At 42.6% G+C, this 21,042-nt stretch overlaps 1 protein-coding gene across 1 annotated transcript in view; it reads left to right on the forward strand.

The window, feature by feature from the left end:
- LOC128692130 (Krueppel-like factor 6) overlaps positions 1-19,785 on the forward strand; it is a 127,468-nt gene extending 107,683 nt beyond the window's left edge. Inside the window, exon 2 of the mRNA XM_053781149.2 lies at positions 18,117-19,785. Coding sequence (XP_053637124.1) covers positions 18,117-18,292 — 176 coding nt within the window. The 3' untranslated portion in view covers positions 18,293-19,785. The remainder of the gene's footprint in view (positions 1-18,116) is intronic.
- Positions 19,786-21,042: the final 1,257 nt, after the last annotated feature.

Below are 21,042 nucleotides of genomic sequence, written 5' to 3' on the forward strand. Positions count from 1 at the left end.
TATATATATATATATATATATATATATATGTATATATATATATATATATATATATATATATATATATATATATATATATATATATATATATATATATATATATATATATATAGGAAGTGAAAATTAAAAGAAATGCAGATTGTCAGTCTACTCTTGTGTTGTTCTATAGGTGAGTGCATTTACTTAATGAGTTTGTGTGTGTGTGTGTGTGTGTGTGTGTGTGTGTGTGTGTGTGTGTGTGTGTGTGTGCTGGGTAAAGTTACAGTACTGAGTTGCCAGTATGTGACTAGCTTAAGGATGATACTTGATATGCGAAGTGAAGCTGCAAGTATTAGGGACACAAGTTTGTCCCAGAATTATGAGCTTTAAATCCTGGAAGCTGTGTGATGCATACGTCGAGAAACATACTCTCACAGTACGACCCCTGGATGTACCTTCTTCACGCACACACACACAGGGCCAGGAGCTAGGACTCGACCCCTGCAACCTCAGCTAGGTGAGTACAACTAGGTGAGTACAGCTAGGTGAGTACACACACACACACACACACACACAGGGCCAGGAGCTAGGACTCGACCCCTGCAACCTGAGCTAGGGGAGTACAACTAGGTGAGTACAGCTATGTGAGTACACACACACACATACACACACACACACACACAAGGCAGTATCCGCACACAGCAAAGAAGATCGAACAAAATTTTTGAGGTCCGTCAAATAGAGTAGCAACTTTATTGTCAACTTTGTGTAGGAAAGTGATTTAAACACTTTCACAGTCCTCCATCAATCACAAGTTCACAGTCACCATCAGTCCTATGTTCACAGTCACCCATCTACCCAGTAAAGAACACCTATACTAGCGATACAATTAGAAAAGACTGTGTCAACATCCCTGAGTCCAAGACTCAACTTGCTAGCAGCAGTTATCGGAAATATTGCCGGAAGGAAGCTGGAAATTTAAAAAAAAAATAAGTGAAGGCTCTGCCGGACTGTGATGGCTGTGTGGGCCTGCGGGCAGCTAGCACGAACAGCCTGGGTGAATTCGAAATCTTGCTTCACTCCGGGCTGCGAGAGTGGAAGAGCCTTTGCAAACGGTCACAGGTCATTTTTTTCACTGTTTTCCATGAGATATATGTGGCTTAGAGTGAAATGCAAAAGGTGCGTCCTTTTAAAACTTCTTCTGGACAAGTACAAAGAAGGAAACAATAGCTGGGCTCTGCTTGAGCCCAGCTATTGTCAACTTGAAGGTGAAGCATGTCATTTTCATGGCAGATGCTGCTCATACACTGTTAGGACAGGTTCTGCAAACTGCCGGATAAGTAGCAAAAACTTTCTAAATATGAACGTACCGTTGCTGTACATTGTCTACTTAAGGCAACAAATAATAGGAATAACATTCAATATCAGATGTGGATAACAGTGTACTTTCATGGGATGTATATGAAAGAAACCCCTTGAGTAACTTTGTAAATTTATATAGTTTCTACGCAAGTCTGTTGCGTTTTCTTGATCAGTAAAAACCAATATTTCTTTTTGGAAAGTAATGATTCTAATGATGTGCATTTGTCATATATGGTAAAAAATTTCTGTAACCCCATTTATTACGAAAACCAGGCGACTATGACCCTGGACAATTCACCCACAACAAAGTGTCAAATACTAGTGACGGACTCTGCACATTAGTAACTGTATTGGTGTTTGAGGGTGCAAATACACAGAAATCACTGATCTTGTCTCAGTTTAGCCAACATCTTACAAGAGCAACAAACCAGACCAGTTTAGGGATTGCGGTGAAATAGCATCAAATATCTACTTCAGAGATGCTAGCCTATTTAATGCATGATTTTGATGATGCTCTTAGATTTCGAGCATCTACTGCTAGGCATACTGCTGACTACCGTGAAGGATTTCATGACGCCCATGGTCTAACGATGGATAGGTTGGTTTGTTAGTTATGACATTAACGTGTGTATACCAAATGGACGGAGACTCATGGCGTGGCTTATCCAGCACGCTCGGGAAGTAATGGAGATTGTCAGTCCACAAGATACAGCTGATAATCATGAACATGAAACAGCTGATAACTATCAGCACAAAGTTACCACAATATAATAATTCCGAAGTTAAAAAACTCCTAGATTGATGTTGCAACTAATGAGTGTCAGTGATACAAGAGAATTATACTGGCCCAAAGAAAGGAGATCTTCTTCTTGATGAAGCTCAAGCTGGACAACCATATAGAAATGTTTGTCAAAAGCTGGAGAGCGTTTGAAGGGAGCTCACGTTAGATTTTGAATGGCTGTGTTCTGTTGTAAATCCAGAAAACTCAGAAAGCATGATCCTGTGTGGAAACGCTGATCTGGAGTGAAGACGCGGGGATCTGGAATAGAAAGTAAGATTATATGTAATTTCAAGTTATCAGACTCCTCTATCACTTGAGACTCTGCAAAGAATCTTGGATCGCCTTTAAGGAGCTGTCTAGTGTAAAGGATTTAATGCATGGGAGTTTACACCATGTTCCCTTTAAAGTCGATGAGCTGTGTGTTTGCCAAACACGCGTTGTTGAAGGCTCTTGTGTGTAGTGCGTTATTTGAGGCTCTTGTGATTGAGTACCGCTTTGAGGCTTTTGAATGCGTTGTTTAAGGCTCCTGTGTCTACCACGTTGTTTGAGCCTCCTATGTGTGTAATGATTTGTTAGAATATTGTGTGTGTGTGTGTGTGTGTACCGCGTTGTTTTAGGATGTTTTGTTCGTTTGCTGCGTTGTTTGAGGATCTTATTTGTGTGTAGTGTTGCCTGGAGGGCTTGTGTATGTACCGCTTTGTTTGAGCATATGTATGAGCATACCTCGTTGTTTGTCGATCGTATAAGCATACCTCGTTGTCTGTCGATCGTATGAGCATACCTCGTTGTTTGTCGATCGTATGACCATACCTCGTTGTTTGAGGACCTGGTGTAATAGAGTCTTATTGTGGGTTATAAAGTTTGCGAGCCATTTTAATTCCACAAGAAAACTTAAAAACGATATTCCAGACGAGGCTTTAGAAGATGCTGCTCGGATTAAAGTTGAACGAACTGTTCTAGTCAAAGTTGAAGACGCTGTTCCAGGCAAGATCTGAGACGTTGTTCCAGTCAAGGCTGAAGGCGTTGTTCCAATCAAGGCTGAAGGCGTTGTTCCAGTCAAGGCTGAAGGCGTTGTTCCAGTCATGGCTGAAGGCATTGTTCCAGTGAAGGCTGACGACTCTGTTCCAGTCATGCTGAAAACGTTGTTCCAGTCTGGATCTGAGGCGCTGTTCCAGTGAAATCTAAAGACGGTTTCACACAAATCTTAAGAATGGTTTCCAGATGAAGCCTAAGTCACATTTCCAGATGAAGCCTAAATCACATTTCCATATGAAGCTTAAGTCACATTTCCAGGTGAAACCCAAATCACATTTCCAGATGAAGCTTAAGTCACATTTCCAGATGAAGCCTAAGTCACATTTCCAGATGAAGCTTAAGTCACATTTCCAGAAGAAGCCTAAGTCACATTTCCAGACTAGGCAAGAGGCCGAAATTAGAGATTGATCAAAAGTTTCTGTTTCAGTCTTACTAGATAAAAATGGAGGAGGAAGAGAATATGAAACACTCTAAAAGGCAGTTACAAAAAAAAAATAGGTTGTCTAGCCTGGTATCGGGGCCCGGAGGCTGAGAGAGGGGCGCGTGGGGGGCAATAGCAATCCCTCTCCCTATTCCCCCCACGGAATCGACAACAGACTAAGAATAGTAGTAATAACTTTTATTAAACCTTTGCTTCAAAAACAGTCAGATGTAGTTCGAAAAAAAAAGGCTTCAGAATCAAATGTATAAGTATAGACATTTTTTTTTTTGAACTATAAAGGTATGTAGAAAAATGTTCGAAGTAGTGCTTGAGGTAGTGTTCAAGGTAAAGTTTGAGGTAGTGTTCAAGGTAAAGTTTGAGGCAGTGTTCCAAGTAAAGTTTGAGGTAGTGTTCAAGGTAAAGTTTGAGGCAGTGTTCAAGGTAAAGTTTGAGGTAGTCTTCAAGGTAAAGTTTGAGGTAGTGTTCAAGGTAAAGTTTGAGGTAGTGTTCAAGGTAAAGTTTGAGGCAGTGTTCAAGGTAAAGTTTGAGGTAGTGTTCAAGGTAAAGTTTGAGGCATTGTTCAAGGTAAAGTTTGAGGCAGTGTTCAAGGTAAAGTTTGAGGTAGTGTTCAAGGTAAAGTTTGAGGCAGTGTTCAAGGTAAAGTTTGAGGTAGTGTTCAAGGTAAAGTTTGAGGTAGTGTTCAAGGTAAAGTTTGAGGTAGTGTTCAAGGTAAAGTTTGAGGCAGTGTTCAAGGTAAAGTTTGAGGCAGTGTTCAAGGTAAAGTTTGAGGCAGTGTTCAAGGTAAAGTTTGAGGTAGTGTTCAAGGTAAAGTTTGAGGCAGTGTTCAAGGTAAAGTTTGAGGCAGTGTTCAAGGTAAAGTTTGAGGTAGTGTTCAAGGTAAAGTTTGAGGTAGTGTTCAAGGTAAAGTTTGAGGCAGTGTTCAAGGTAAAGTTTGAGGTAGTGTTCAAGGTAAAGTTTGAGGCAGTGTTCAAGGTAAAGTTTGAGGTAGTGTTCAAGGTAAAGTTTGAGGCAGTGTTCAAGGTAAAGTTTGAGGTAGTGTTCAAGGTAAAGTTTGAAGTAGTGTTCAAGATAAAGTTTGAGGCGGTGTTCAAGGTAAAGTTTGAGGTAGTGTTCAAGATAAAGTTTGAGGCAGTGTTCAAGGTAAAGTTTGAGGCAGTGTTCAAGGTAAAGTTTGAGGCAGTGTTCAAAGTAAAGTTTGAGGCATTGCTCAATATATAATCTGAACATTCTTCAAGGTACAGTTTAAAGTATTCAAGGTACAATTTAAGGCGGTGTTAGATGGGCTGTTCCAATCATTTCTCTATATACCTGTGACTGGTTTCAATAGTTATTCAACCCTCTCAGCCCGGTCTAGGGCCAGGCTTTCCTACTGATTACCTGTTCAACCAGGTTCTTGATGTTGGCGGCCTGCGCTGGCCCGCATATCCATCACAGAATGGCCTTTTGATAGATGTAAGATATTCGAGCTCTTTGGAACAGAGCGATTATATTTCCAGATGCTGTTCCAGATGTAGTTCACTGCAGTTCCAGACGCTGTTCCAGACGTAGTTCAAACTGCAGTTCTAGACGCTTGTTCCAGACGTAGCTCAAACAGCAGTTCCAGACACTGTTCCAGACGTAGTTCTCACTGCAGTTGCAGACACTGTTCGAGCCTTCGAAGTTGTTGTATTCTTTCCTTGTGAGCGAGGGGAAACACGAGTCCCAGGAGTCCCGTCCCGAGGCTGATAAAAACAAGGAATTTGAATGTTCCGGCGACTCATCCAGCTTGGGAAGAGAGGAAGCAGGGAGGACGCAGGAGCGACGCAGGGACGACACGGAGACGACACAGGGGCGACGCAGGGGCCATGCAGACGCAATGGAAAAGACGCCAAAAGGCAGAGATATATGGAAGAAGATATTATTATTGTGGGTTGGGCGTTTACGCGGAGAGGGAGAAGAAGTAAGAGTGGAAGGGAAGACCAGAGAGAGACAAAGAGAGAAGGAAGGAATTAGGGAAGAAACATGGACAGAATATGGGAGAGGCTGTTTTGATGAGGAGGATACGTAATGTGTTGGTGTGAGAGTATTGTTTAGGTGTGTTGGTAAGGAGAGAGGGTCAGATACGTGATAATATAAAGAAGTGGAAGGTGTCTGAAGATCATGTCCCAAATCTACACACAAGCATAACAACATACTGTGTTACGTTGCTTTACACAGAATCCACTGTGCCTAACAGGTTTAACTGGGATACAGAACCTATGGTATGTGTTTGTTAGCAGGACCTTGTGCGTCAAGCGTGTCTTGTAGGTTGAATTGGCTGCGCCCAGCAGTAGCAGCCTGGTTGATCAGGCCCTGATCCGCCGGAAAACCTGGTCAAGGGCTGGGACGCGGGGGCGTTGACCCCCGGAACGACCTCCAGGAAGACATTACTGGAAGTTAAGAATGTTGGGGGAAATATTATTATATTATTGGAAGCTAAGAGCATATGGAAAAATACTCTGACATTGTTTAAGTAAAAGTATGTGGAAAACTGTCTTACATAACTGGAAGTTAATTAAGAATTTATATGGGAATATATATATGGGAAAATAGGGTAAACAAAGAATACCGAATGATAGCTAAACAGACTATAAAGGTCACTTAATACTAACACATGAGAACCAAATTCCTCAAAAATATCCTTAAAAGACTCCGTAATCTACCATCAAGACAGAGCCCCTGACAACAGAACGTAAACGACAGAGCCCCTTTCAACAGAGCCCTCACCACTGAACCTTCACAACGATGCGTTCTCGAAAGAGGCGCTCCCAACATAGGTCAGAGCTAAAGGAAGGAATACAGGAATCGTATGCAATTACTGTCCACTAAACTTTAACAATACGTATGAGACAGTGATTCTTGGCTGTTGATGAGTCGAAGATTTAAAGGACAGAAGCCAGGAGAGTAATGTCTGAGGGAGGCAGGAAGTACTCAGCCTGAAGAAGTACACTGCTTGAGGAAATACAGAGCCTGTAGCTAGAAAGTACACAGCCTGGTGGGAGGGAGGCAGTACACAGCCTGCAGGGAGGAAATACGCAGCCTCATGGAAAGGAAGAAACACACACACTGCCTGAAGGAAGATAGTAAAAATGAGAGAGAAGAAATAAGAAAAGAACACCAAAATTTCAGACAGAAAACAAAATGTGAGGAAGCAAATTCGGACGATATATATATATATATATATATATATATATATATATATATATATATATATATATATATATATATATATATATAAATATATATATATATATATATATATATATATATATATATATATATATATATATATATATATATATATATATATATATATATATATATATGTCGTGCCGAATATGTAAAACTGGTCAATTAGCAAGAACTCATTTAAAATTAAGTCCTTTCTGAAATTTTCTTTTATACGTTTAAAGATATATTTTTTTCATTGATGTTAATGTAAAAAATTTTAATTTTGCACCAAAAGAATCTTAGAAAACTTACCTAACCTTATTATAACAAGAACAATTAATTTTAGCCTAACCCAACTAAATATATTTTAGATTTGTTTACAATAATTTAATACTAAACAAACACAGTGAAATATATTTTTTTCGTTAGGTTCAGAATGATTTTGGCGAAATTATTGCATACACAAATTTTCACTTGTCCTATATGGCAAGATGGGCGTTGCTATTTAAGCCAAGCTCGCAAGTTCTGCCTATTCGGCACGACATATATATATATATATATATATATATATATATATATATATATATATATATATATATATATATATATATATATATATATATATATATTGTGCGTGTGTGTGTGTGTGTGTGTGAAAAATAATGAGAAACGCAGGAGTATTACAGAGCAAGATGCTGAAATATGGGAAAGAGGGAGAGACAGAGAGAGAGAGAAAATGGAGATGAACGAAGGAGAAATAAGCAATCCGTCTTCGTAAGACAAGATTTTTTTTTTTTTTACTTCCACTCAAAGCCATTGTTCTTTGAGAACATCTTTTAGTTCAGCTCAAAAACACAGAGACAGAATGTTCCAGAGATGGGACACAGCAACAAGGGGACACAGTTAGAAGTTGAAGACCCAGATGAATCATACGGATGTTAGGAAGTATTTCTTCAGTCACAGAGTTGTCAGGAAGTGGAATAGTCTGGGTAGTGATGTAGTGGAGGCAGGATCCATACACAGCTTTAAGAAGAGGTATGATGAAGCTCATGGAGCGGGAAGAGTAACCGAGTAACGGCTATGACTCGACCCCTGCAACCACAACTAGGTGAGTGCAGGTAAAGCGAATGTGACACGAAAATGTGAACGTGATGTTATCTCGCCCATAAAGAACAAAAAGGCACAATACCGTGACTGGAAAATCCACAGATAAAACCTACACGTGAGAGAGGAGCTTACGACGAGGTTTCGGTCCGACTTGGACCATTTACAAAGTCACACATGAGAACTCCAGATTCATCCTCGAGCTTCCAGTTTAACCTCGGTTCATTATTGCTGTTTATTAGTGTTACTGCATAATTCTTTCAATCGGGCTAATTGACATTAACCTAAGTAGCAAATGTAGAGAAATCAGTTTAAGCACAGGAGACCCGGTGACGTAGCAGTCCGCTGTAGGGGCAAGAATGGCCCTCTGAAGCGACTCCACGTAGAAACAGTACAAAAAGTAGAAGGTTTGTGTTGGGAGGAAAGACAGGAGCGAGAGAGGTAGCCGGATATTCGATTGGGTAGTGAAAGAGGGAGCCGGATACGTGTCACTGACACGTATCACCACCACAACGAGACATCAAATAATTTTAAGCCAAGCTTTGATGTAGACTGCGAAGCTTAGATACTCGCCTCACCTTCAGCACAGTTAAGCACACACACACACACACACACACACACACACACACACACACACACACACACACACACACACACACACACACACACACACACACACACACGTACAAGTGACTCGTACAACTTTATCGATGATTTAGAAAAAAGAATTGATTCAGTCGAAGCACAATCAATAGAACGGGAAAAATTCCCCGTATTTTTGACAAGTGATTTGAGGATTGTGGCGTCCTGGCGTAACATCTGTATAGTGTAATTTTTGCGTTTTCTTTTCTTGTTCAACGAACGCAGAACCTCAAACATCTTTGATGCTTGAGGTTCTGCGTTCGTTGAGGTTCTGATCAACACATTCTGCTAAAATATAAAATGAATTTTCTTGTAATAAAGTTGGTAGAATTACCGACAATATGTAAAGTAAAAGGACACAAGTGCAAGTAATGTGATATTTATTGTGGCAACGTTTCGCTCTCCAGGAGCTTTATCAAGCCATTACGTAATGGCTTGATAAAGCTCCTGGAGAGGGAAACGTTGCCACAATAAATGTCACATTAGTTGCACTTGTGTCCTTTTACTTTACATGAATTTTCTTAACAGTGCACGAGAACCTGAATACCAAATATATATTTAACGTTTTCCTTGAGCGATGTTTGCATGGCTGTTGACAAAGGTTAATAATACCAAATTCTTTCGTGAATATAATTCCTTAGAATTAGTACTGTACGATCTGTTATTAATGTTACCACAAATAGAAAGAAAGTCTTGTTACAAGAAAATTCATGTTACAAGAAATTTTAGGTAACACTGGTTTATGATAAAAGCAACAGACAAATTTATATTTTTTGTGTGTGTGGGGGGTGGGGATAGCAGTGTATGCAGACGGGTAGTTGGGATGCTGCTTCACACAGCCTTGTGGAATCCAACACATGCTGGACTGTTTCATGTTGGCAGCACTGCGACTCACTCTTCTCACGGTTGCCCTGACAACAATAGGCGGAAGGAGATTTCTTCGCCTTCCCTATCACTTTCTCAATCTGTTACTTGATGCCTAAAGGCCTATTTACTTCCTAACTTACCGATCTCTCATAATTTCCTATCTGTCAGCCTGTCTCTCCATAACTTCTTACCTGTCAGCCTGTCTCTCCATAGCTTCTTACCTGTCAGCCTGTCTCTCCATAATTTCTTACCTGTCAGCCTGTCTCTCCATGTTGTTAAATTAGACACATGTGCAACTCTTGGGTATCTTTATTGAGGAAACGTTTCGCCACACAGTGGCTTCATCAGTCCATACAAAGGATTAACTTGAAGAACAGGGGGAGAATGAGGTAATCAGTCCCTCAGCCTTGAGTCGATGTGGTCAGTCCATCAATCTTGAATAGAATACGGCATAGGAGCGGAGAAGCAGCTTATAAACCGTATGGCAGGAGAGGTGCAGCAGTCGTAGGTGGTGTCACATTTGTCCAATGTGGAAGTAGGTCATGCCCAACTTCCACATTGGACAAATGTGACACCACCTACGACTGCTGCACCTCTCCTGCCATACGGTTTATAAGCTGCTTCTCCGCTCCTATGCCGTATTCTATTCAAGATTGATGGACTGACCACATTGACTCAAGGCTGAGGGACTGATTACCTCATTCTCCTCCTGTTCTTCAAGTTTATCCTTTGCATGGACTGATGAAGCCACTTTGTGGCGAAATAAAGATACCCAAGAGTTGCACATGTGTCTAATTTAACAACATGTCGGTTCTTTGAACCATTCATCTACAATACTGTCTCTCCATAACTTCTTACCTGTCAGCCTGTCTCTCCATAAATTCTTACCTGTCAGCCTGTCTCTCCATAACTTCTTATCAACCTATCTCTCCATAACTTCTTACCTATCAACCTTTCTCATAACTTCTTTCCTAACTAAGCTCAGCCTGATGCTAAATAACTACACTTACTTTCCTTCATGTACCTAACTCCTCAATAAAACATTGGCAAATATAACAAACGCTTAACATTCACCAGACACTTATAAATGGCCTTTACTAGTTTTGCGTTTTAGGCAACTCAACACGGTTGGCATATTATAACTCCAGTACGTACATATTTTAACAGCAAACACAACGCGATCAATCAGATACAAGTATGTCAAATGTATTTGCTGATGATTAACGTAAAAAGTGTAACCATTAAGTGTTGACTAAATACGGAACATGGAGAACGAACGTCCATCACTTGATATATACCGATTCCTTGTGGCGAAAACTGGCTTATATTTCAGGTGGTTAGTGGTCGATACAGTGGGTGGTGGCTATACTGTAGTGGATAGTGTGTAGTTAGTTGTTGATCAGTGGATATGGTAAATAGTATGTGGTGAATAGTTATACTTGTTGGTTAAAATTAAGGTTCTTACAGTGAATGCTCGGTTAACTGGAATACTTCCTGGTTGAGGATAGTTAACGTGGAAGTTTGGTAGTTAGAACACCTGTCGGTTAAGATAACGGTTGTTACAGTGAATGGTGGTTAAGGCATTGAGTGGTAAAACACGTGTTGTCGTAAGTGTTAACAGGTGTGTGTAGACACGTGTCCCTCCCCCTCTCCTTTCTCCTCTCATCCACCTCCTCTCATCCTCCTCGTTTTTCCTCCCTTTCTCCATCCCCTTCCATATACCCTTTCTCTCCCTTCCTACTCACAACTACTCTTCTGTCTTCCTTTCCCTCCATATTTACCTTTCACCCTTCCCCTCCCGCTCCCTCCCCTCCCCTTCCATCACCCCTCCCGCTTCTTCCCCTCCCCTTCCATCACCCCTCCCGCTCCCTCACCTCCCCTTCCATCACCCCTCCCGCTTCCTCCCCTCCCCTTCCATCACCTCTCCCGCTCCCTCCCCTTCCATCACCCCTCCTGCTCCCTCCCCTTCCATCACCCCTCCCGCTCCCTCCCCTTCCATCACCCCTCCCGCTCCCTCCCCTTCCATTACCCCTCCAGCTATCTCCCCTTCCATCACCCCTCCTGCTCCCTCCCCTTCCATCACCCCTCCCGCTCCCTCCCCTCCCCTTCCATCACCCCTCCCGCTCCCTCCCCTCCCCTTCCATCACCTCTCCCGCTCCCTTCTCTCCCCTTCCATCACCCCTCCCGCTTCCTCCCCTCCCCTTCCATCACCCCTCCCGCTCCCTTCTCTCCACTTCCATCACCTCTTCCGCTCCCTCCCCTCCCCTTCCATCGCCCCTCCCGCTTCCTCCCCTTCCATCACTCCTCCCGCTCCCTCTCCTCCCCTTCCATCGCCCCTCCCGCTTCCTCCCCTTCCATCTCCCCTCCCGCTCCCTTCCCTTCCATTACCCCTCCAGCTCCCTCCCCTTCCATCACCCCTCCCGCTCCCTACCCTTCCATCACCCATCCCGCTCCCTGCCCTCCCCTTCCATCACCCCTCCCGCTCCCTCCCCTCCCCTTCCATCACCCCTCCCGCTCCCTTCTCTCCCCTACCATCACCCCTCCCGCTCCCTCCCCTCCCCTTCCATCACCTCTCCCGCTCCCTTCTCTCCCCTTCCATCACCTCTTCCGCTCCCTCCCCTTCCCTTCCTTCACCCCTCCCGCTTCCTCCCCTTCCATCACTCCTCCCGCTCCCTCTCCTCCCCTTCCATCACCCCTCTCGCTTCCTCCCCTCCCCTTCCATCACCCCTCCCGCTTCCTCCCCTCCCCATCCATCACCCCTCCCGCTCCCTCACCTCCCCTTCCATCACCCCTCCCGCTTCCTCCCCTCCCCTTCCATCACCCCTCCCGCTCCCTCCCCTTCCATCACCCCTCCCGCTCCCTCCCCACCCCTTCCATCACCCCTCCCGCTTCCTCCCCTCCCCTTCCATCACCCCTCCCACTCCCTCCCCTTCCATCACCCCTCCTGCTTCCTCCCCTCCCCTTCCATCACCCCTCCCGCTCCCTCCCCTTCCATCTCCCCTCCCGCTACCTCCCCTCCCCTTCCATCACCCCTCTCACTACCTCCCCTCCCCTTCCATCACCCCTCCCGATCCCTCCCCTTCCATCACCCCTCGCGCTGCCTCCCCTTCCATCACCCCTCCCGCTTCCCTCCCCTTCCATCACCTCTCTCGCTTCCTCCCCTCCCCTTCCATCACCCCTCCCGCTCCCTCCCCTTCCATCACCCCTCCCGCTCCCTCCCCTTCCATCACCCCTCCCGCTTCCTCCCCTCCCCTTCCATCACCCCTCCCGCTTCCTCCCCTTCCATCACTCCTCCCGCTCCCTCTCCTCCCCTTCCATCACCCCTCCCGCTCCCTCCCCTTCCATCACCCCTCCCGCTCCCTCCCCTCCTCTTCCATCTCCTCTCCCGCTCCCTCCCCTCCCCTTCCATCACCCCTCCCGCTCCCTTCTCTCCCCTACCATCACCCCTCTCACTCCCTCCCCTCCCCTTCCATCACCCCTCTCGCTCCTTTCTCTCCCCTTCCATCACCTCTTCCGCTCCCTCTCCTCCCCTTCCATCACCCCTCCCGCTTCCTCCCCTTCCATCACTCCTCCCCCTCCCTCTCCTCCCCTTCCATCACCCCTCCCGCTACCTCCCCTCCCCTTAAATCACCCCTCCCGCTTCCTCCCCTCCCGGTCCATCACCCCTCCCGCTCCCTCACTCCCTCTTTCATCACCCCTCCCGCTTCCTCCCCTCCCCTTCCATCACCCCTCCCGCTCCCTCCCCTTCCATCACCCTCCCCTCCCCTTCCATCACCCCTCCCGCTCCCTCACCCCTCCTTTCATCACCCCTCCCGCTTCCTCCCCTCCCCTTAAATCACCCTTCCCGCTCCCTCCCCTTAAATCACCCCTCCCGCTTCCTCCCCTCCCCTTAAATCACCTCCCCGCTTCCTCCCCTCCCGCCCACTTCCATCACCCCTCCCGCTTCCTCCCCACCCCTTCCATCACCCTTCCCGCTTCCTCCCCTCCCCTTCCATCACCCCTCCCCCTTCCTCCCCACCCCTTCCATCACCCTTCCCGCTTCCTCCCCTCCCCTTCCATCACTCCTCCCTCCCCTCCCCTTCCATCCCCCGTCCCACCCCTCCCTGGGCGTCTCCAATACCACCTATGTTTAGAAATGAGCAGTTTCTTTCTCAGGTTTTCCCCGACTGCCTTTGAGGCGCCGGGTCTGTGAGTCCCGTCATCTCGTTTCTTTTACTTGATTACCAGAGGATGTCCAAAGTTGTGTGCGTGTATGTGTGTTAGGTGTGTGTGTGTGTGTGTGTGTGTGTGTGTGTGTGTGTGTGTGTGTGTGTGTGTGTGTGTGTGTGTGTGTGTGTGTGTGTGTGTGTGTGTGCTTGCGTGCTTGCACACACGAACGTACTCTGTAGTATTTGCCTAGCTATTGTTGCTGGGTTTGAGGCAGTGATCCTAGCCACTCACGAACAGCCACATACACGCTATTCCTAGCCTCGTGAAATTCTTAACTGTGTATAAAATTTGCTTCCGGCATTTGCTCGTCCAGGAAGGTTCCTCGTCAGGCACTCTTTGAAGTACCTGTGGAAACAGTGCTTTATGAAGCACTTGTGGTTCATATGCGAATTTAGCGTTTGTCACCGTTATGCTTTCAAATTGTCTGTCCTGTCAAGACATTTGTGTTCCGTCAGAACATTTGAATACTTTGTGTTCCGTTAAGATATTTGAATATTTTGTGTTGCGTGATCATGTTCCTCATTGTTCTTCTCTCTTCTAGTGTTGTAAGATTTAGTTCCTTCAGTTTTTCTCTGTAGGTCGTTCCTCTTAACTCCATCACTTATTTCGTATGGAATCTCTGGACATTCTCTAGTTTCTCCAGATGTTTGTTTTTTCTTGCCAGAGGGCTCAGTGCTGGTGCTGCGTTCTCTAAGACAAGTCTGGCATTCTTTATATACATTATCCTGTCACGCTTCACTGAGGTACCTGAAAGCAGTATTTTAAATTCGCCAGACGGGCATACTAGTACATGAGAAAAGGGTCAAAATCGTGCACGTTATCATAAGAACCAAAATTTGTGATTGGGCAGTTAGTTATGCGTTCTTAACCATTTTAGTTATGGAATCATCCGGAAATCGACCTGTAACGTCGTTGACGGTCATTAATTGTCGGTCATTACACAAAATCCTGGGATTTGTCAAATCTTTGTCAGATATTGACATATCTTGACAAATCTGCTTTGTCTTCCCGTATTTTGAAAAGCACAGTATCTAATACAAATAAAACCAGTTGCCTATAGGTTTCCTTTATGTGATAATAGAGTAGTTACAGTTCAAGATGATAAAATCATATTCGTTAGCAATCAATATATATTTTTTATAAGGACTTCTATTAAAATTTCTTCACGATTACCTATCCACCTATACTTCATTCTTAATTCCTTCTCTCTTTTATTGCAGTTGCGAACGCTTTCGGTATAGTAGAGGTGGTGGTGGACATAACAAGCATTCATAATGGCTAAAAATTTTGAATTGAAAAATCCTAAATGCGACACTAGTGAACATAACCTAGTGACAGACTGAGCTTTGTGTTTTGTATCAGGAAACCTCAGAATGCCTGCAACGTCCAGAGGGCAGAAAGAGCGAAGATTAATATAATTATGTGAATTAAATTTGGCATTGCCCTTAAATACATACTGGATGATGATAAATGGTATACAAAACACAGCAGCGCGCAAAGTAAAATGTCGAAAGCCACGTGTCATCAGATTCAACTCTAATAAGTTTAAAAGGGCAGAAAAAAAAATACTGTCCTTGATTATCCTGCTGAGCTTTCAACGTCCAAGAAATTTACAAGGCGGAGTGATCAGTCTGTACACAATAATGACTCGATATCAAAGAACATACGGTTCTTCTGCGAGTCAAAGTTTACAAACCCTTCACATGTTGCTTCTGCAACTGGTCTAGATAAGCGGTTGAGAAAATGTGCCCTAGAATTACACGATGAGAAGTTACTCGCAAGGCTGAGTGTTTGAGAAATGGTGGCCATTGATGTTACTTATCATGCATGACACTGAACTGTACAAGGCTGGTGGAGTGATACTGGTAGTGATGGTTGGTGGTAAGTTAACGGATTTAACCGACAAACTGGATCAATACATCGAGGTACCTTTGAAGAGTTTCAAGAGTTTAACTACATTCGGAGCCCGGCCATGGGCCAGGCAAAGTAATGGATCAGTGGCAAACAACAATAATAATAATAATAATAATAATAATAATAATAATAATAATAATATTATTATTATTATTATTATTATTATTATTATTATTATTATTATTATTATTATTATTATTATTATTATTATTATTATTATTAATTTTAAATTCTTGAGGCGCCGAAAAATGCAAATGGTTGATACATCGCTTGGGGAAAGGGATGTAATCAGTTTAGATCCTTGACAGGGATAAGTAACTCCAGAGACTTAGATCACGAAGACAATGACGTAAGCAGATATACGATAATCTCTTCTTCCCTTTAGGCGATATTTAAAATGAATTATTTTTCACCAAGTATTGTTTCTAGGTTCTGGATGTTGATACCTACATTGGTTCATTTGTATAAATAATAATAATAATAATAATAATAATAATAATAATAATAATAATAATAATAATAATAATAATAATAATAATAATAATACGATTATTATTATTATTTTCGTTTGTAAATAATTCATTACAAAGCTTAATGGAAGCTATGAAGCTGCTACCATTATTCACTTTTAATGACGGTAATATCAGCTCTTTAATATTATGCATCATTAAAATAATCTATAATCTGATTTTTGGGTACATTTTGTGTTATATTGATTGCAAGATTAATAATTGTCCAGTAGGGCTGTTGTTTTGCAATCAATAAAATATACACAATCAATCAATATACACGGTACACATTCTTTTCATTAAGTTTATATTCTCATCTCTCACTCCAGTAAATGGTTATAGTACAGATTTGGGACGTGGCTTTCCAGGATCTTCCAGGTGTACACTATATAAGGTGTGTCTCTCTCTTCTCCGCTCCATGGAACATATTCCTTGTATTCCGAGGCTTTCCCAGTCCTTTAAATACTGAAATATATATCTCTGATATCTCTCCTGCCTTGACCGGAGTTTTAATTTGTATAGAACCTCCAGTGGTGTTATTTCTTTTCTTTGGGAAATTCTTTTTATCCATTCTTTCACCTCTTCCATTCGCTATATTTTCTTGAAATGACGTACCTTCTGATATTATTATTCCTAAGTCTTTTATCAGTATTTATGAGGTCACCCTGCTTTACTATGTACTCATCTGAGTTCTACATTCTTTCCCTATCTACATAAATGACATTTGTAACCATTAAAAGCACTCTTATTTTCATCTGCCCTTTGGAAGACTTCCGCTAAGGATGATGCGAATATCTGGCTAATGGTTGTATCTATGTCTACTGGGAAGATGAAACAGTAGAGTTGAAAGAACGTGCGTTTGCGGGACACGAGCTTAAATTTATTTAATTGTGCTTAAAATCAATGATATACATTGTTTTCGCAGCTTTATAGCGTAAACAAGTTTTTACTCTGCTTGTTCGGCAGAAAACACCCTTGCTTTTTTTCCTAACTCGCCGGTTTGGCATATTCGGCCGTCATAACGTGAATGGTATTTTCTTTATTAATGCTTAATAAACTAATGCTTATTAACGGATTTTTTTACGTCATATGAATTAAGACTTTATATTTTTTTTTTGCATTATCATTGTACTCACCTATATGTGGTTGCACGGGTCGAGTCACAGCTCCTGGCCCAGCCTCTTCGCTAGTCGCTACTAGATCATTGTCTCTGTTCCATACCTCTTCTTAAAGCTATGTATGGATCTTACCTCCACTACTTCACTCTCCAGATTTTTACACTTCCTGGCGATTCTAAGACTAAAGAAATACTTCCTGACGTCCCAGTGGCTCATTTGAGTGTGTGTGCGTGCGTGTGTGTGTGTGTGTGTGTACTCACCTAGTTGTACTCACCTAGTTGAGGTTGCGGGGGTCGAGTCCGAGCTCCTGGCCCCGCCTCTTCACTGATCGCTACTAGGTCACTCTCCCTGAGCCGTGAGCTTTATCATACCTCTGCTTAAAGCTATGTATGGATCCTGCCTCCACTACATCGCTTCCCAAACTATTCCACTTACTGACTACTCTGTGGCTGAAGAAATACTTCCTAACATCCCTGTGATTCATCTGTGTCTTTAGCTTCCAACTGTGTCCCCTTGTTACTGTGTCCAATCTCTGGAACATCCTGTCTTTGTCCACCTTGTCAATTCCTCTCAGTATTTTGTATGTTGTTATCATGTCCCCCCTATCTCTCCTGTCCTCCAGTGTCGTCAGGTTGATTTCCCTTAACCTCTCCTCGTAGGACATACCTCTTAGCTCTGGGACTAGTCTTGTTGCAAACCTTTGCACTGTCTCTAGTTTCTTTACGTGCTTGGCTAGGTGTGGGTTCCAAACTGGTGCCGCATACTCCAATATGGGCCTAACGTATACGGTGTACAGGGTCCTGAACGATTCCTTATTAAGATGTCGGAATGCTGTTCTGAGGTTTGCTAGGCGCCCATATGCTGTGTGTGTGTGTGTGTGTGTGTGTGTGTGTGTGTGTGTGTGTGTGTGTGTGTTTTATCACATTTGTTATCTTCTGGACATTAACCGTGTTTTCGTTCCGCAGGTGAAAAGCCGTACCGGTGTTCGTGGGAAGGCTGTGAGTGGCGGTTCGCTCGCTCCGACGAACTCACCCGTCACTTCCGGAAACACACGGGAGCCAAGCCGTTCAAGTGTCACCACTGCGGCCGCTGCTTCTCCCGCTCCGACCACCTGGCTCTCCACATGAAGAGGCACCAGTGAGGTCGGCCTCAGTCATCTTCTTCAGCTGTCTCAGATGACCCAGCACAACAGGACCAGCACAAGAGCACCCTAGCTTGACTTCTGTTGATGTCACTTCCCCTGCCGTGTTCCTGCTTTCCGTGGCTGGACCTCGCCCCTAACTCTCACACACATGCCCCTCTCTTCCCATTTCCTCGCCCACTCGTGTAATTGACACCAGCAGTGACCCAAACGTGACCTTTGACCCCCAGAGTGGCCCTAGATGGGAGTTAGGGAGGCTAGCAAGGTGTAGGCAAGCACGGCACTCTGGACTTAACACAATGCTAGCATGAGAAAATGATTTCCCTGAACAATCCAGATTTTAGTATGTACAGAGTTATCCCTGCAGAAGAGAAATTAAAAATTATGCTGTAAGTGGACAAGACAAAAACTACAAGCAGATTTATGGTAATATATCGTGTGTCGAAACGTTGCGAGAAACTGAGAGAGGGAAAATGGAGAGTGTACAGATTATTTCTGATTCATAAACAAAAAAAAGGGCTTAGTGTGTCCCCAGAAACTTGTGTTATTTTGTGTACAGTGTAGATTGTAAGGTTGAAACCACCAGAGGTGTGGTATTTTAGTGTAGCCAACAAATAAGATAAACGTTTACGTATGTGAGTGGTTGCCTTCAAACCAGTGATCATTTTCTTTGTATACATAGATTTTTATTCATTCTGTGAAGTCACTAAGAGCTCCATGGCTGCAAAGCAAAAAAAAAAAAAAAAATATTTAAAAAAAAAAGAACAAAAGGAAAAAAGAAAATGATCTATTTGTTGTCTTCTTCTCTTTTTATATTTGAATTTCAGACAGAAAGTAACCACAATTTTAAGTTAAATGAAAAAAAAATGCTAGATTTTATCTCGAAATGTACAAAACGTCTTCATGTATCGCTAAGGATACATACCGTGTATTGTTGTAATACTGATGTCTAGCGCTGTACATAAACCATTAATATAAGGATTCTGTACCACTGCCATGCTACATGAGGCACGGATTAGATCAAGTGTGTGATGGTGGTTACTCCTCAGTGTCTGAGTCTACCACCTGTCACATCAAAACTAAGCAGAAACAGCCGATATTAACCTCTTAATGGAAACAACAACCTCAGAAAAGAAAAAATGGCCTTGTGGGTGAGGACATGTGTGGATTTTGGTATATTCCGGCGTTATCTGAAGCTTAATGCTTGATTTACTTGCTGTATTTTAAGCTTTGAAAGGAACAAAAGCCTCTCTGTAAGCTTGGCAGCCAAGGAGCTTTAAGCAGATACTCGCTATGATAGATCCTCCACGCAGTCAATCCCAGCTCCCTGGGTCTCAGATCAGCTCGAGGACTCCAGCATCAGAGGTGACATACTAATTATGACTTCACGTGTCTCGTCTACTACATCTCTTTACACATGTGGCGCCGGCTTTGACTCCTTCACACACAAGATGGTCTTTCTAGCTATCACTGAAATAAACCTGAAGAACTCGCTGGTTAAACCTTTTCCTTCCGCCATGATTTATTCATATATGATTTCCTACACGTCAGAACTAGAGAATACTTGAAGAAAGAACTAATTTTATATAAGATTACACTATTCCCATTTCATAGTGGATTTCCACTGATAAACTTGAGGTACAGATGCAAATATAACCACAAAAATAACATTTTCGTTAGGTGTCTTGTGGTATCTCGAGTATTTGTACAAGTGAGTATTATCTTCTAGGTTCACGCAAGGATGTGTCAACAATGGCTGATCATTGCAGCTAGGTTCTCAAACGTTGCTAGACACAACGAATAAACAGAAAAAAGTGATGTGCATTCCTCATGTTGAAATCGCGAGAGATTAATCATTGAGACGATTATAATAGAGAACTTAGCGAAACTGATTAAAGGAGAGAACGTGTAGTGGAAGAAACTCTTTGTGTTATCCATGCGTAGATCCGAAACAGGAATCACGAATTAAATCAGCTCAAGGCCGTTGTATATTTACACTAAATATCTAAGGTCAGCCGAGCACAGGTATCAAGGAGTTAAACTGAAAATCCTGAGTCACTGTACGTAGGATTCAGCAGCAAAGGTGAAACATTGTAAGGCCACAAAACAACACTAGACCCGTCACAAACCACGGCAAAGGAGTATCAAGTTACTACAAACCAAAGTGATCCAAACGTGAGGAAGCCGGCGCTCAATCTGCAACTCTCAGAATACCATTCCATTCCCGTGCCCTGCCCAAAGTGTCCTTTTTGTATTGCAAAATATTTTTTTCTTTGAGTCTCAAGCTCATTTATTCAGTCAAATGGTTGCTAGTGACAACAATATTATAGTAACTCGTAATTTATATATTTATTTGTTATTTAGCAGTTCCTGGAAAGTAGTAATGACGTACAAGAAAAATTTCTGAAGTGAATTTAGAGTGAATATGAGAAGAAAGATCAATTATATATCATTAATCATAAATATTATATATATATATATATATATATATATATATATATATATATATATATATATATATATATATATATATATATATATATATATATATAATATTTATATATGAACAGTAATTATTCAGACATTTTTACGCAATTATTTTTGTATTTTTTTTAATTTCGTATACTTTAGATCAAAATAAAACAACTCGAGTATCCTGTAAAAATAAAATATGGGATAGATAAAGGACACAAGGCTGCAACCCTCACTGAAAGTTCCCCAAGTTCTATAATGGTGCTAAAGTTCTCTTA

This window comes from Cherax quadricarinatus, chromosome 15 (assembly GCF_038502225.1).
Source record: "Cherax quadricarinatus isolate ZL_2023a chromosome 15, ASM3850222v1, whole genome shotgun sequence".
Taxonomy (NCBI): Eukaryota; Metazoa; Arthropoda; class Malacostraca; order Decapoda; family Parastacidae; genus Cherax; species Cherax quadricarinatus.